This window comes from Archocentrus centrarchus, chromosome 12 (assembly GCF_007364275.1).
Source record: "Archocentrus centrarchus isolate MPI-CPG fArcCen1 chromosome 12, fArcCen1, whole genome shotgun sequence".
Taxonomy (NCBI): Eukaryota; Metazoa; Chordata; class Actinopteri; order Cichliformes; family Cichlidae; genus Archocentrus; species Archocentrus centrarchus.
Window position 1 is genome coordinate 8,434,493 of NC_044357.1, and position 18,423 is coordinate 8,452,915.

General features: G+C 39.8%; 1 protein-coding gene across 1 annotated transcript in view; it reads right to left on the bottom strand.

The window, feature by feature from the left end:
* Positions 1-18,423, bottom strand: part of sardh (sarcosine dehydrogenase) — a 40,805-nt gene that overhangs the window by 21,267 nt on the left and 1,115 nt on the right. Inside the window, exons 2-10 of the mRNA XM_030743381.1 lie at positions 18,116-18,314; positions 15,808-15,944; positions 15,353-15,531; positions 13,878-14,057; positions 13,335-13,458; positions 13,006-13,106; positions 8,793-8,897; positions 5,926-6,055; positions 3,697-3,783 (exon numbers count right to left, since the gene is read on the bottom strand). Of these exons, the coding sequence (XP_030599241.1) occupies positions 3,697-3,783; positions 5,926-6,055; positions 8,793-8,897; positions 13,006-13,106; positions 13,335-13,458; positions 13,878-14,057; positions 15,353-15,531; positions 15,808-15,944; positions 18,116-18,300 (1,228 nt within the window). The 5' untranslated portion in view covers positions 18,301-18,314. The remainder of the gene's footprint in view (positions 1-3,696; positions 3,784-5,925; positions 6,056-8,792; positions 8,898-13,005; positions 13,107-13,334; positions 13,459-13,877; positions 14,058-15,352; positions 15,532-15,807; positions 15,945-18,115; positions 18,315-18,423) is intronic.

The window sequence follows — 18,423 nt, forward strand, 5'->3', positions numbered from 1 at the left end:
GTGAGCTTCCATACGTGTAAATCCCTGTGCTTGTGCTTCCACTCATCTTGTCATCCCCTGCTAACCCTTCCATTTTTCCTTCCTCATGCTGCTGTTCGTTTATGCTGTTCAAATATTTGCCCCTTTCACTGTCATTATGTATCATCTGTTCTCCTGCCTCTCAGATTTTTTTCCCTGACATTTTCAGTGGTGCTGCCAGCAATGCCACAGATGCTTTAAAACAGAAGAAAAACATGCGCATATTTATCTTTTTCCACTCTCCACTATAGTAGATTAGCAAGCATGCTTATTTGCAATTTAAAAGCATTTAGTGTAGACACCTCGGTCAAAACAGTTTAGTTAAAAAGTAATCATTTTTTAAATTGAATTGACAGAATTTTTTTTTTTTTTAAGCAACGCATTCACCCTGGTTCTGTCCAAATTTTAAACAGATGGCTAGCAGCATCTATAAAGATGACGTTTTTGTGTGTTACATTGTATCTCATTTTCCCCAACAGTTAATCTGTACACGTGCAATGTGATGCATATCAAGCTATTGGTATGTCATGCAGACGTTAGACAAGATGCACTAACTGAATTAGCTCCCAGAGCCAGGATACCCACTTCTCTCTGTGTCTAGCTGAATGTTGGCCTTTTGAGAAATACATTTCTTCACTTTCTTGCAAACTTGATACCCTTTCATGTCTGTGCACTTATATGAATTCACCAACACACACCCTGTTTAACACCAGCCGTTTTCACCCGTTTCCAGTCTTTATGCTAAGCTAAGCTACAGTCAGGTGGAAAAAGTTTTTACAGTATTTACACCATTACTGCTACCACAGGAAATAAGACAGTAAGAATCGGCCAGGTACAACTAAACACATGCATTTGATTAACTGATCATCAGTAAAGAGAGTTTTTGGCAGTGTGATGGTCTGGAATATTCAGGAATATTCTGACCATGCAATACTCAGAGAAACAGCAAAAACCCAAGAGCTACATCTAAGACTCTACAGGCCTCAGTTAGCATGTTAAATGTTAAAGTTCATGACACTCTCAAGTAGAAAACGACTGAACAAGTATGACTTGTTTGGAAGGGTTTTCAGGAGAAACCCTCTTCTCTCTCAAAAGAACATGGCAGCACAGCGTAGGTTTACAAAGATAAGCTGAACAAACCACAAGACATCTGGAACAATGTCCTTTGGACAGACGAGACCAAATTGGAGAGGTTGGGCTAAAATTCCTCCATAATGAGGAGAAAACTTTTTCACATGACTGTAATGACCTGCTAGTTCTAACTTCATATTTACAGTTCATACACTGAACTGCTACAAAGTATTTCCTTCAAATGCTACTGGATCAACAGTATCTATTTAAATGATGTGTTTATATAGTACATATAATCGCCACTAAAATAGTATAACTTTATGGTCAGCGCATTGTTTAAATCAGCACCTATATCCAGCATTGTGTACTTTTATGGCAATTTCTGTGCCTTATAATCAGAAGAAAAGTACCAGCAATACACAATAATAAATAAGGTGCTAATTATTGCAATTATGTGCAAGGCAGTGATGCAGCTGGATAAAAGGTGCTACAGTTAAACGGATTAAAAGAAATAAAAAATACCACTATAAACAAGCACACTGCCAGTTAAATCTTCAGCATGATGGGTTTGACACTAAGAATAAGTATCCTCAGGTTGCCAGGCAACAAATACAACTTCTACCAGTCTGAAGGCTTGCTGATTGCCTGGAAACCAAATGTAATTCCAGCAAGGAAGGACCATTCAATGATTTTTATTCATTTATTTATTTTCATCCAAACAAATTTGACCCTTTGGTCTTTGAACTTTCCTGCCTCTCGTTTTCCAGCCTTGAACCAAGACAGTAAAAATGTGAATAAGGCCATTTCCTTGTCAGAGGGATGTAGGGACAGGGGAAGAAAGAGTGACAGATGCACGGAGGGTGAAGAAGGGACGACACACCAAATCAGTGTTTTCTTTGTGTGTGCGTGGATGCTGAGTGTGAATTGAACACAGTTCAGGCAGGCCATGAAGCTGCAGCAGACTGGCTGATCTCAATGGCAGCCCACAGCAACTTATACTGTGCTGCAAATCTAATTTCTCATACAAGGCACACTATTTAAGCTGCTTTAACGTACCCACACTTACTGCACATCTGCAATACATCTACACATCACACTAAATCTCTGACTTAGTGTCTGCTGTCATTGATGCCTGCTGCTGCTTTCCCCAAACTCACATGGAAGGTGTTCAAATGTGTTCTCACTATGGGAAGTACTGCCTTTTCATGAGGGGTGGTGCCCGAGTAATGCATGCAGGAGGCCAGACTCATGACACCCACTTGCTTCCTGTGCATTCACATGACAATTACCTGCTTAATTCTCACATAAGCTACATGAGATATTATGCTGATTTTGTACTACGGAGCAGGCAGCACAGCTCTGTTTAGAAAGGTTCAGGGCTGCAGTGCATGTGTGAAAATGACTCAGGTGTGATATTAGTGATACTAGGTCCATTCCACTGAGCTTATCTGCAGCATGACACTAAAAAAAAATAAATAATAAAGAGTAGGTAATGCTGCATTGTACACACCTCTATTTACAAAAGCTCTGTTTCTGTGTTCTTTTTTTCTTGGCTTTTTTGCTCACTGAGCTGCCATGAATAAATTATCCAAACTTACGACAGTTAATTTCATTTCAGAAGAGAAGTAGCTTATTTTAAAAGGTGCCATTTATTATAATAATACGTATGAAGCAATATAGAAGGTATTCTGCAGCTCAGAGATAACAGCTGATTGAAGGATCCTAAGATCAGGCTGATGGACAGAATGCTTCATGGTTAAGTGGTTGCAGAATAAAAGAGCAATGGTGAACAGCAAGGACCACACATTAATTTGCAAGGAAGATGCAGAAGAGGGAGGTCTGTGTAACGTGCCCACACATCAGGTCTTCACTTCCCTGCATCTCCCAAGCATCTGTCAGGACTGCAGAGCTAAACCACATAGTCTTTTGCTCTTATGCTTTGTTTAAACCGTCTTAATGCTTACGGTGATTACTTTACCCTTTACACCCCCCACCCCCCTTGTGCTTTTCAGACTGCTGAGATACTCGCATTCCTCCCTCTCTAATGTCAGTAGAAAGTTCATCCTTGAGTGAAGTAATGGAGTTACTTGGCTTGTTCTGTGTGTGTGTGTGTGTGTGTGTGTGTGTGTGTGTGTGTGTGTGTGTGTGTCTATGCCTGTGTGTGTGTGTGTGTGTGTGTGTATGCGTATGTTCTCGATGAAAGCTGAAAAATGAAAATCACTCTATTATTCATTTGTGCCTTGAGAGACCCACAGAGACTGGTGAAAGCTGGGTCAAAGTCTAGCGGGAAAAAAAAACATTTGGCAATTTCACCTTGCTTGCTTTCTTCATTATTTTACCTATTTACTCTCTAAGAAGATTTCTTTGACCTTTCTAGCACTATCATTTCATAGATTCCTCATGGGAAAGCTATTAAAGATGAAGAATTTCATCATAAACAATTGTCAGCAAGTGTATTATTTCTTTAAGGCAAAGTTTATGAAGCCAACCATTAAATCAAAGATTTCTTTGCACTCAGTCACTCACCATTTCCCTTCCTTTCTTTTTTCCTCACCCCTTACTCTTTGTTCCTTCAGTCTCTGAACTGTCAGCTGATGCAGAACTTACCAGCGCTGTTGAAGCCACAGCCCAGGAAGAAACCTCTGACCTCTGGTGCTTCTCCCATCAATGGCTTGTGGTCTGCTGTGAATGACTCTGAAAACAAAAACAGAGAAACTTTGCGTCAAAAGTGGTAACAAAAATTTTCCATTTTACTGTGACTATTGACTATTTATCAGTGTCATATTTGAAATTTTTGCTTCAGATATCGAATACAATAAAATTCTGGAGTTTCCAGAACTCTGAGTTTCCAGATTTTTAGGCAAATCGGAGACAGTCGGGCAGAATTCGTTCTATAAATTAGATGATTTGAGATGGAATGACCCCCCCCCCCCCCCCCCATGTCTTCAGACCTCCTCATGATGACAGCAATCTGAGGGCTGAATTATCTGACATGTTAACAGGTTTATATAAGAAATATGTCTCCACATTCAGCAGACAGTCTGACAGTCTAGGATGTGTTAGTTTTGCATATACTATGTTTTTAGCCACCATTTATCATTTAGATTTGGACAGGCTTGGAAGAGTCCTCAGAGACGTCTGAACAGCTCTGAAGCTTAGGGAGCTGTTTGTGGTCAGTAAATGCCTCCTAACCATAACATCAGGCCGGCTGTTCATTAAACCCTAATGTCTCTTTTTCTGTTTCCACTGGTGTTAAAACCACAGACAGGGCGGGCGGTTCTGGAGATCTGGAAGTTGTTTAAAGGCAACTTTAACAAAGTTATGCAAATAACTTTTAAAAATCCAAAATACACTGCATTTCAAACTAATGATGCATTATTAAAACAGAAGAACTGGCACATTAAGATATCAGTAATTTTATTACCCTAATGAAATAAACAGAAAGAGAAACACAATAATTTTTTCTCATATACCCACCCACACACACACACACACACACACACACACACACACACACACACACACACACACACACACACACACACACACACACACAGGGATGTGCGTGTGTATGTGTGTGTGTGTGTGTGTGTGTGTATCAGCAATATTAGACCCACTGCTTAATATGCCAAAAGAACACATGGTGAATCTTTAACTCAGGCAAATCAGTATTTATTTTTGTACTTCCGTCTATATAAATAAGTCTCTCAGAAGAAGAAAACATTTTTCTGACTGGTGCATAGTATATACACTTGTGATACTCATAATATTCGGATCATGTTTGAGATTTCTCCTTTACTCAGCCTGCTCTCTCCTCATGGAAAGACCTGTGGACTCAGTAAGCTCACTGGGAAAATGCATTGTTTAACACGGTGTGCTTGTCTACTTAAACATGAAATGAAAAAAATCTGCTAGACCTAAATCCAAGAGCATAAACACAAAGAACAGACAGATATCAGACTTTTGACTTTATTTTTCTTCCCATCACCGTTTGTGTTCATTTCATTGCTGTATAATTTGTTAATACATTTTTAATTGCTTTTCATATCTCTAATTTTACTTTTCTGTTTTTGCCTTTTGTCGTAGTTAAAGTTCAGTCTAAATGTGTTTTTTTTTTTTTTGTCTTTCCTTTTAGTTTTCTGTCTTCACAAAAACATTTTGATCATTTTCCAAACTGCCGCTTCACACTCTGATAATGAAAAATCCAATTCGATGCAGAAACCAAGAAGCACAGCTACAGACCAGCTCACACAGCCAGCTGGGCAACAACGTGAGATTACCTGCACAGGAAATCAGGCTCGAGTTAATCAAACTATCTCTTCTGCAAACATGGCACATAGCTTGCTAGTTTAGATATTCATGGGCAAGCGCAGCACGCACCCAATTTTAAAGTGTCATGAAATGTGCTTGTTCGCTGCTGTAATGCATAAGGATTTGCAGGGAACGGCATGCTGGATTTCTCAAAAATTGATGCTTCTTCTGAACTAGTGCTTGTTTGTGTGCTTGTGTGTACACGTGTCCATTTACACGTTCACAATGAGATGACCTGCCTCCTTTTCAGGGGCATAAATCAAGTCTCTATGACAGAAAATATTAGATTTTAGCATGTAGACCTAGTTTAAGATTCACAGAAGGGTCAGGGTTGGGCAAGTAGTGGTTACAGATGGAGTAAGTCTCCAGGAAATGACCTCAGTAAATGCAATTCCGCATGAGGTGATGGGAACACAAGTGAGCGTGTGTGTGTGTGTGTGTGTGTGTGTGTGTGTGTGTGTGTGTGTGTGTGTGTGTGTGTGTGTGTGTGTGTGTGTGTGTGTGTGTGTGTGTGTGTGTGTGTACCTGGTCCACAGACAGTGGACTTAATGCCAGTCTGTTCCAGAACAGGAACTCTGTTGATTGCACCCTCAATATGTTGCATGAAGACATCCCAGTCCAGATCAAACAGGCTGAAGGCGAACTTATCAGACACCTGGAAAATAAAAGACACAGACTGTACATGACTGGTTTACTTCCAGTAACCCTGATTAGCAGAAATACGAGGATGTAATTCTTTGAAACAGCAGCACACATTTATTTTCGCACGTTTTACCCAAAATTCACAGATTTTTCTTTTCTTTCACACTCATGAGTTCTGCTTGAGGAAGACACCGATTCTCATTAATAGAGGCCACATTTCTAATTAGAAAAATTGAAGGGACGGTTTGTGGGAAAATGCAAATTAGAAGAGAAGCAACTGCCCGTGCATTTTAATATTTATCATCTTTTAGCTTTTGTCTCTTTTATTCTCCCAAGTAAACAAATTAATGTCAGAGCACCTAAAAATATGAACGAATCTGCACAACCACCGCGATGTTCCGTGCCGATGCACTGCTGCAGCGCCAGTGTTAAAAAATACTGTTGTGCTCTTTTATCCTTTTCTTCATTTTCATGTGACTGTAGAAAGCAAGACACACACTGCAGCCACAACACATCCTGTAGCATCTGTTAAATCAGCTCTTCCTCACCAGAGAAACATCTGTCAAATCAGACCTTCCTCTCATCTCAGTTCCCTGTCCAAGCCTTAATTTGCTCCCATCTGGACTTCTGTAACTCCCTCCTCATCAGCTACACCAAAACGCAGCCTTTAACTCCCACAACTAATGGCCAGCAGCACAGAGCACCTCGCCTTAAAATCCCCCACCCCACTGATCTGGCTGACTCAGGGCCCTAAAAATGGAAATCCAATGCACCAGGGCTGTCCAGCAATTTTATCAGTCACATGTTTCTCTTTATATTTTGGCACTGATCCACTCATTCATCTGCTCTTACTTGACTTTTCTCCATCCGTGCTCTACGAAGCAGACACGCCCAAACAATAACACTGGATTAAATTAGACAGGTGACTACAGTTTACAGTCAAGTACTGAGAGCACACTGAATGAAATTCCTTTGGCTTCACAATTAGCATCTGCTGCGACACTTTCAGCTTCGATTAAGACTTCAGTGTCATACGGATGCGTAAGCTGACAGTAGCTGCTTTCATGTGAACAAAGAGTTCTGCATTATTACTGGACACTGACACTCAACTGTGGTATCTGAGAAGCAGATACAATTTGTCCTAGGCACCACTCCTCTCCCAATCCTTCCCAAGCCATCAATCTAGTTCATCTTCAATCACGCAGCTTCTTCTATTCTCCACGACTCCTTGCTAATTCTCCTTTCTGTATCCATTCTCTCTTCTTCCATCCGCCTTAAGACATCAAAGCTGCTGCAGAACGAGAACAAAGAAGCTGCTTCCGCTCAAAGAAATCCTCTAAAATATAAAACCACTGAGGAGTCTGCAGACAGGCAGCCAGCCAGATATAAGGACAGAAAGCCAGGAAGTCAGGCTGTCAGGCAAAAAGATATTATCAGTGACCTGCAGGAAACGTCTAATGGCTTTCATTACTTGGGAATAGTATTGTAAGACCAAGAGCTTAAAGAGAGAGAGAGAGAGAGAGAGAAAAAAGGATAAATCAAGAAGGAATGCATGAAGAGTGAAAAGTTAGTGTCTAATACATAAATGCATGCCACCAAACCTCCTGCCAGCCCACTTAACAAACTGCTCTGAAAACCTGTCCTCGAGAGAAAGTACAAATCCATTAAGACCAAGACCACCTTGTCAGTTCAAAGGCTCTTAAAAAAGATCAGTCTCCAAAGTCAAACCCCCTCTAACGTCAGTCTTTGCACAGAACAACTGCTTATACAATGACTTTGAATAGTTGCCACAGTGTTGTTTGAATAATTGGTCTTCAGAGCCTCTTGCAGTTTCTTTTACAGATGTACTTTAGTTTTAATGTTCCAATAAAACAAATTTCCCCCCAAGTGGAGCTAAAAATACAATGTTTGTGAAGGTCTGTGCTAAGAGAATGGCTATGAGGTGATTAAAATCCAATAGATGTATCATGAACCATGTTCAATGTGCACATATAAATAAAATATATATGGATTGCAGCCAATAAGACATGCAACAGTTTTATTAATTAATTAATAAAACTTTTAATTAAGATAGGACTCTTGTTTTCATTCTAAGTGAAGTTTTGTGTAATAACTTTTTGAGGAAAATTAACCTTTCAAATGCGCATGTTTGACCCTTTCCTCACCTTTTTCATTATTTGAGTTCAGTATTGCTTTCAAGGGTAATAAACTTTGCTTTGGTGTAGCTGACCTGAAAAGATACTGAATATGATCTAAAGGTCTTTCTACAAGAGTCACAAAGGATACTGATTCCATCAGAACCGGTCATTAAATTTGAAAAAAAATTAATATTCACTCAATGCACCTCTAGAAGCACCATAAAAGGTATTTTTATTATTTTATTTTAATTTTTATTACACTTTGTTCACGAAAAAGTACCCTTTAAAAATTTTAAAGGCAAAGGACCTTCGCAGTTTCGTCCATCACTTTGTAAAACATTCCTGAACACGCTCAGTGTTTTCACTGCTGTCATGAATACAATTTGACCTCCAAGTTAATACAGCAGCAAGTAATGGAAAAGGGAAATAAGAGATGAGGCCACAATGACACACAGAATGAGAAGTATATAAACTGGGTTAGAGTTTATTCAGCTTCCTAATTAAAGTATTTGTGTTTCAGTGAGTGCTGTGACAAAACATTCTGCTTTGCTTTACAAAAAAAAAAATCAGAGAGATTCTGATAATTAACCGCAGGATGACCTTCAACCTTACCTCATCCCAGAAGATGGGGTTTCTTTCATAACCACCCACAGAGAGAGCGTCACCTTGAAGACGTAGGTACACTGACGCATCATGGTCCCTGACATTTGGCATGTTCTGCAAAGATTAAAGTGAAAGCACCAAAACATGAATGTATCAGAAAACAATCTACTAAGGACATTTTTAAGTACTCATTTTATTAAAAATGGTTTAAATTCGCCAAGCCTGCAAAATCTACGCTGCCAGAGCCTCAATCTTTAAACGAGAGCATTGCTTCCATTGTGTGTTTTTCTATGCGGGTATGCTTTTACTGCATTGGCAGTGTGTTTGGGGTCAATCAGATGCTTTCCAGATGGTGTTTGATGGTGAATCAAAATCTGACAGCACTTTTCTGTGTTTGTAATTGCATCATTTTTGATCTACAGCACCACTGGCTGAAATGCTCCTAACCATGACAGAGCCACCACTGTGTTTTACAGATGGCTGTAGATGCTCACTATTGTACTTCCTTACCTCCACTGTACCACTGGCAACAATTTGTCATCACTCCATCAGACCTGTTACCACTGACTTTCAGTCCAGTTCTTGTGTAATTTGGCATACCTCAGCATTTCCCCCCCTTTCACATCCTTAAGAATGGCTTCTTGACAGCCACCCTTCCACTGAGACTGTTTCTGTTGAGGCTTCAGTGAACAGTAGATGGATCATCTGCTGGGTTTTTTTTCCTATTACTAAAAGAGATGACTTTCAGATACTGTTCATCTGCTCTAGATAGTTTTTAGGCCTGCCACTTCTTTTCTTCTCCACTTGTCCAGTTTCTTCAATTTTTTTTTAAAGGACACACTGCCCACCATGTTGAGATATGCCAGGTTTTGGGCTAACAGCTCTTTGGGAATCACCTTCTTGGTGTAATAATATTATTTTATGCCCGCCAAACTGTTTTGTTTTTGTAGATTCAACTAAAGAAATGGGAACAACTTATGTGTTTTTGTGACAGGCTGCAATAACAAAGAGCCTAAAGATACAATTTAGAATAGATTCTTTGCTAAGTTTTCTGTTATGTGTAGGCAACACTGGTTCCTCTCTTTTTTATGCATGAGTGATTCATAGGTCAGTGTTGCTTAATAAAGAAAGAACAAAAAAAATTCCTCTGAAAATGATCAGGGTTAAGGATTAGATTGAAAATGGGTGAAAAAGCAGCCAATGTTCAAAGAAAAACAACTTTGAAAGACCTTCAGAAAGCTGATGATTACTGATTAAGACCACTTAAAAAAAATTACTACAAAGTCTGGCTGCTTAGAAAAGACACTGGGGGGGGGGGGGGGGGGGGGGCTCAAAGTAGTGCCTTTTATACGGTAATAAGAGCTCGACAAAAGAGGACAACACAGAACTGAACAACCATAAAAATCTTAACAGCAGCAGTGGTGCAAACAATGACTTATCTCAATAAACCACAGCATTTCTTTATGCGCACATCCCAGCTTCTGACACAGCATGAAATGAAGCTGCATTCATCCCCTTGTGTTCTAGTAAATACACATCCAAAACTGTTCAATGAATAGTTACACTTTAAGTATGTTGTCTCATCTGTATTCACGTTGGCATGGGGGGCTTTTTCTACCCGTCAACTGGTTTTCAGGGTAAAACCAAAATACCAGTGAACAAGCTGACATTTTAAAAACCGCTCACTACAAATAACAAAAGCCAAACTGCTCATTTCCTCTCTCTTTTGCACTGAGTGCAGTCCATCAGCTTACTTCATGTGATCAATACAAAACACTGCACAACACTCTGTCCTTCATGTACTCACGCACAATCCAGTATCCCCCCTGCCCCCCCTCTTTAAAGCCACCACAGCCTCCCAGGAGGCTACATGTCACACAGAGACACACAGCTGGCATGAAATGTTTGACCTGACAAGTTGCACACTCTGGTGGGTACAGATTTCCTGACATCCAAGTGTGCGAGTGTGTTATTTTGTGTGTGTGGGCTGACGTCTGAACATGATGTAGCAGTAATGCTGGTTAAGCTCCTCTTAAACTACATAACACAGGGAAGCTGACAGACCGCCTAAAACCACCAGCCTCGAGAGGATGAGCACAGTCATGCATGTGTACACTAACCTAATCTAACAGTCATGCGACTCGTAATCGCAGAGATACAGTAAATCGTATGAATGTGTTTTGAAGTGTACACATGCAGGGGCTTTCCCAGTGGACCCAGGCACACATATCCTATCATTAATATGTATAGATACAAACAAATATCATTCTGCCTTTTGCTCTTACACAAATTAGTAAAAACAATAAAACAAAAGTCTGGGCCATCACAGTCTGAAATCTGTTTGGTCATAGTGCCCCCTACTGGTCATATAAACTTAATGCAGACAGGGTCATCCTGCTCCATAATGAATTAAACAGTTTAATAATTTATAATTTAGCTGCTGTAATTAAACACGATCTCTTGCAACAGTTGTCAGTGAAACAGTGTCATGAAATGCACATCACATCTGGCATTTATTAAAAGATTTAAGTTATTAGAAACAGTCTCCTGCTTTCTTTAATTATAAAAATGATTAAATATTAGTTGTTATTATTATAGGGCCTTACATTTAGTATTTAATAAGTGCTAAGATTGCAAAATAAATACTCACAAACAATGCATTACATTTCGGGTCACTTCTTACAGGAGTGCATCAGCATGGCAACACATTCTGCAGAGCTAACCTGCTCAAGATCAGCAAGTATGAAATCACCACCTACACAATAATCAGTTCTCTGGAAAATAGTGTCACGCTGTCCTGGGAGATCCCTCTGTGCATGGCCTCGGTGCATGGACAACAAGAAGGTCAAAAGTTTTTTAAATAGCGTATAAAGCCTTTGTCTTTCCCTGACGAGCATCACTAAGAAATATAGATTAGATCCTTTTTGTTGGCAGCAAACAATTTTACAATTATTTTATTGTTCTGTAAGGATTACAGTCCTAGAACAGAGCAATTTGTTGGCCTTATATGGAATCTGCACACGGACTAAGCCTGTATTTGAATTCAGTTTTTAATATTTATTCTTTATTTGTCCTTAAACTGTTACACAACACCAGGACTGCAGCTGAAATAATAAAAACTAAAACTCTTATACACATCTAAATATTAATTTAATGGAACAACAATTAGAATCTATCTAATCTTTCCTGTGTCTTAATGACAGGGTATTGATCTTCTGTTAACTCACACAGCAGCGTTTTTGACAGCTTTCCACTCTGCCTTCAGATAGTTTAAACTTTATTAATGTAGTAGAATTACTGACCAACGTACCAAGGTATTGTGCATTTAACTTGTTCATACAGTATTGTTACCACTGCGGTTTTTTTTTTTTACTGCCAGTAGACCTGTCCATGTTTGTGATTGGTCAGTTGTTGCCAACACCACCCCTTTTCAGGTGAACACACTCCTAGCAAGATTGGGAAACCCTGGGTTGACTTTTCGAGTTGAAAAACACCTTTGTGTGGCCACTTATCCTGATTATTGATGTTATGGTGAGTGAAGCCAGATAAAGCAAAGGGCATGTTGAACTTTCTCTGTAGCACAGGCCCCAGTTTAAGATTTGGTCACAATAATTTGGTTTGCGGTTTGATCCCTGGCTCCTCCAGCCTGTATCTCACAGTATACTTGGGCAAGATACCGAACCCTGAAGTTGCCCCCGATTGATCTATCACAGTGTTACCATGTGAACACTAGGTTAAAAGTGCTTAGGCATAAAAAATACACTTGTATGAATGTGTGTGAATGGGTGAGTGAGGCTTGTAGTAAGAAAGTGCTTTGAGTGCTCAAATTTAACAGAAAACACACTATATAGATACCAGTCCATAATTTAGCAGCCCATATCAGGGCCTAGAGAGCTGTTCCAATGATGGTGTGAAGGTGGGGCTCAAAGCTACCTGACATCCTCTTGGATATCCCTACAATCCCATCATTACAATGTTAAGTTTGTCAATCTGAATATCTATACTGTAAATTTACAATATTGCACATCTAAAAGGAATCTTTCCTCCCATGCTTTTCTGGAAATTTCTACAAGTTTTTTTTTTTTTTTAGGAAATTTGTACTTCTGTAAACAAAGGGTCTAAAGGTACGAGATGTTCTACAGATTGTAAAGCCCTTTGAGGCAAATTTGTGATTTCTGATATTGGGAAATATAACACTTGACTCCAGGAATCGTGGTCTTACCTGTATGCCCTCAATTCTCTCCGTTACCACGTAGGCATGATGCATTGCAATGAGAGGAACTTTGACTCCGGCCATTTCTCCCAGCTTGGTGGCCCACACACCTGCAGTGACAACAACAACAACAGCAACAACAAAAAATGTCACCTTAACCACTAAATAAGCCAACAAAAACAGTGTTTTACCTCTTTGCGATTTCACTTTTAAAGGGTATATTTGCACAAGCTGCTTTAAGTATCTCCCCAAGTTACATAAACTGCTTTACACAGTGTTAAACGTGTGGTTGTGTTGTCTTTGGAACAGTAAGCCAGCTAATCAGGTCTGAATCTCACCTGCACAGTTCACTACACAAGGTGTCTCAATGGTGCCATGTTGGGTCTCCACTGCCTTGACCCTCTTCACCCCGAGGTCATCTGTTCCCACTTGAATGCCAGTCACAGGACAGTTCTCGATCACCTGATTCAAAGAATGGAGAACTTTCACTGAGAGAAGTGAAAGCCTGTTGCACAGTGACTCAGTTGTGAATTATTGCAGCATTTTAAATATTCGCCCTGTGAGGCCTTGTGCTCACTCATTACTACAGAGAAAATGGAGAATGTTTGTTGTTGTGCAAAGCTTGAAAATGTAGTGTAGCTGATAGGCTGGCCTAAGGTTTTCACATTACAAAGACACAGTAAGCCAAAACTAAGCAAACAGTACAGTGTATATAGTCTGACATTCAATGAACAGGATCCCAATGTTTGCCATATTAAACCCATCTAAAATAAATCAGTACATTGGCTGGCTATACAAATGTACACATCCATTGTAATCTATGGCTAGAAACAGAACAAAGTTGGCTAACAAGAGACATTCAGTAGATCAGTACACAGTACCGTGGCTCCTCTGGCGGAGGCTGCCCTGGTCAAGGTGGTGCAGGTGCCTGCAGGGTCCATGGTGCCGTCTTTTGGAACGTACAGCGTTCCATACAGATCATCTACATTCATCAGAGGATACAGGTCCTTAGTCTCCGCCGGTGAAAGGACGTAGGACTCGATACCATAAACTTTACCCAGCTAGAAAAAAAGAAAATGGGGAGATGACCTGTTTAGTGGAATTATTTTAAAATAATCAGTTGTAGCACCTTTAGCCCACATTCAGATAAGTGGTTAGAGAAACCACTTTAAATCACATCAAAATCTTTATCAAGCGCTTCACAGCAAAACATCTGAAGCAAACAGAATGGAGAGTTTTTTTCTTACTAGTTATAATTGCTTTGACAACATAGTGTATTGGATTAGTTTTATAAGATACAGATACAGCAAGGTTTTAGGTGAACTTTCAACCTCTAACACACACACACACACACACACACACACACACACACACACACACACACACACACACACACGCTAAATAAACATATATATTTTTTAAATCATATGCCACACCCTCATGTTGAGCGATTTATAACAACAATCAAGTTTGCAAAGTTCCAAAGAGGTGCAGCAGTAGTGCAAAACCTGCTTCATGAATACCCTGAACATGTATAGGCTGTGTCTGTAGTGCACACATATTAAGCCTATGTTTTGTCCTTTGGGGCTTGTGACTACAGGGTTCTTTAGCTGAGTGATACCATTATTTATGAGACATTAATCACTATCTCAGTGTTGGAAACATTCAGTACACTTATTTGCAGACACATTAAAAAAAAATGATAATTCCCTGTAGCAGTCAGGGAAATGTGCATTTACATAAAAAATAAAAAAAATCATTATCTTGCATTTTTTGTCAACATCTTTATAGTAGACTCTAAAGCCTAAATCACACATTCCTAGAGCCCAGCAACAACCCAGGAACCCAAAATCCCTGCAACGTCCAGCACCCACTAAATGAAATCCAAATTTCACTAAGTAGTTGGCATCAAGGAATACACATTTTTTTCCCCAGTGACCAGTGATTGCCAGGGGATCACCAATCTAGGCCTCTGTGACTGGGGCTTTAGCAAGCTATTTACATAATTAAATAACTGTCTCTCTTAATGCAAAAACAAATTTTGATGCATTTTGTTTACTCGAGGGAGGCAGGAAGCTGAAAACAAATTGGAGTAAAAGTAACAAGTCCCAGATTTACAGACCATAATCTCTATGGGAAGGTTTTTTCTTATATGACTGTGCAAAATGTGCAGGCAATAATCTGTGGAGCAAGATTTTTGGTACAGGAAGTTTTGTGGTTTCCATTTGTAGTCAGCTTGTAGCCCGATTTATATTAAAGTCACATTTGAGCAGCACCATTACTTCCCCTAACACCTCTCCTTATCCAACAGTGCATCTATGCTTTCCTAATGATGCTGACATGGCTCTGTCTTTACCGACATGAGGCGCTTGTACTCATCAAGTCTTTGCTTGTTGGAAGCAATGAAGAGTCCTCCATTCTGGATCCAGCCTGTGTGCAGACCCGTCTCCTCCTCTAGGTCTTTGCTAATCACATTCCTAGTGTGGGCCAAGAGCTCCACCTCAACATCACTGGGACGCAGCTGCCACAGCAGGCCTAATAAACAGAGGGACACATCAGTGGCTGTGCAAAAATAAGTGGCACATTAGTGAGCATCTTGAACATCAGCACACATGCAGATAAACATACTTTATCTTTAGAAACCTATTAGGACTTGGACTAATATTATGAGTAAACAAAATTACCCAGAGTTCTCCACTTACACTAAACACTACTTATTGGAATAGTGCTATTAAAATACGATTAAATATTTGGATGTTACCCATTTCATGATGCATGCCATGTCAGGTAAATACACCTCTTCATTGTTACCTGCAGTGTGCCAGGTGGTGCCAGCAGTCAGTCTGTCTCTCTCCAGCAGAACTACATCGGTCATTCCCATTTTAGCCAGGTGGTAGATGGTCTGACAGCCGAGACTCCCCCCTCCAATCACCACCACATCAGCTGACCTGAGGCAGAGGGAAGTTAACTACAGGTGAGCTGGAAACAAAAAAACATGACTTTCAAAGTGGAAAACAGTCTGATTTATTGCCAAAAGGTTTACAAGAAAACTGAGACCAACACTACCCTTTACATATGAAGGTAGCTAACTTGTGAGCTAAGATCAAATTTCAAATTCACAAGTGCAACATTGTTGCCTACCAACATGCAAACAGTTTAATTCAGTTTGAATTTATATAGCACCAATTCACAACAACAGTCACCTCAAGGTGCTGTAGATGATTAGGTTTTAGGTGATTAGAAAGAAACACCAACAATCACACAACCCCCTATGAGAAAGCATTTGGTGTCAGTGGAAAAGAAAACCTCCCTTTTAAACAGGAAGAAACCTCTGGGAGAGCCAGGCTCAGAGAGGGGCAGCCAACCACCATGACGGGTTGGGGGTGAGGGGAAAGCGAAAAGAGCAGAGAGACGGGAAGAAAGGCAAACTATAGGAGAGAGAGAGCCAGAGTTTAATAATTGCTAATGATTAAATACCATAGTGGTGTAGAAACACACAGGGATGAGTGAAGAAGAAACACTCAGTGCATCATAGGAAGCCTCCAGCAGCCAAGCCCTATTGCTGCATAACTAGGTTCAGGGTCACTTGATCCAGCCCTAACTATAAGTTTGGTCAAAAAGGAAAGTTCTGAGTCTGATCTTAAAAATAGAGAGGGTGTCTGTCTCCCAAATCCAAACTGGGAGCTGGTTCCACAGAAGAGAGGTCCAGATGCTGAAGGCTCTGGTTCCCATTGTACTCTTAAGTATCCTAGGAACCACAAGTAAGCCAACAGTCTGAGAATAAAGTGATCTGTTAGGATAATAAGGGACTATGAGGTCTTTAAGATAAGATGGGGCCTGATTATTCAAGGCCTTGTATGTGAAGAGAAGGATTTTAAATTTGATTCTGGATTTAACAGGGAGCCAGCGTAGAGAAGCTACCGTGGGTTAAATTTGTTCTCTTTCCAGTACAGTTAATATTCCGGCTGCACCATTCTGTATCAGCTGAAGGCTTTCCAGGGAGCTTTTGGAGTGACCTGATAATATTGAATAACAATAGTCCAGCCTAGAAGTAATAAATGCATGAACTACTCAGTGTTTCTAATTTTATACTGCACAGATGAAGGTGATTCTACATATTTGTTTAATGTGCACATTGAAGGACATATCCTGATCAAAAATGACTCCAAGATTCCTCACACTGTTACCCGAGGCCAAGGTAATACCATCCAGAGTAAGTATCTGGCCAAACACCAGGTATTTAAGATTTTTAGGGTCTCTGAATTTAGAAGCAGGAAATAAGAGGTCATCCAGGCCTTTATGTATTTTAAGACATTCCTGTAGTTTAACTAGTTGGATAACTATGGATAAATGAAGCTGGGCATCATCTGCATAGAAATGAAAATGTATGTTATGCCTTCTAATAATACAGCCTAAAGGAAGCATGTATAATGTAAAACATATTGATCCCAGCAGAGAACCCTGTGGAACACTATAATTAACCTTAGTGTGTGAAGACTCCCTATTCACAAGAACAAATTGGACTCTATCAGACAGACTACGACGCACTCTAAATCCTGACTGAAACTCTTCAAAGAAATCATTCCTTTGCAAATGATCAGTTAACTGTTTGACGCGTTCTCTTTCAAGAATTTTTGAAATTAATTAGAAATCAGTCTATAATTAGCCAAGACAGCTGGTTCAAGTAATAGCTTTTTACTTAATGGTTTATTTACCACCAACTTAAAGGCCTGTGGTACACAGTTACTATAGATAGATTAATCATATTAATTAATGGAGAACCTTCTTTTGCCTCCCCTAATCTGACTTTAATTGAAGGTACCAAATTTGGCATCTGCAATGCATACTACTTAGCACACTGACTGGACTTTGATCATTTAATCTGCAATTAAATGTGTACTTAAAAATCTGGCGTCAAAGTCACTTTTTCTTCCCTCCTCTTCCAATCGTTATACTAAGCTACTTAAACCAATAAGTAACTTTATTTATTTATTTTAATTAAACTAACAATAAAATACCCTTGTTTTCACACCTTTACCAGAGCATAACCATCATATAATTGTCATAGACACAGAATTACAACATTACATTACACAATCCATTCATATGTTAATCTAACCTGGGTAAGGGCTTAGTGGGTCCTGAGGAGGCTCCATCCTCCTGTTTGAGTGTCTTTTTATAGGGAACACTCTTTTCCTTGGTGGGCTCCGAACTGTAGGACCGAGTGCTTGCCCGGCAAAGTGGAGCAAGAGGAGGCCTCACTGCTGACAACACTCGCCTCACTGCGCTCCCAAGGAAGACCATGACCCCTGTGTACACTATGACAGAAAGGGGCATACTGACATGTCGGTTGTTTTGCGTTGTAATGTTCAAAGTATCAGAATAAAGTCATTATTTACAAAAACTTTTGTAAACATGATATGCCAC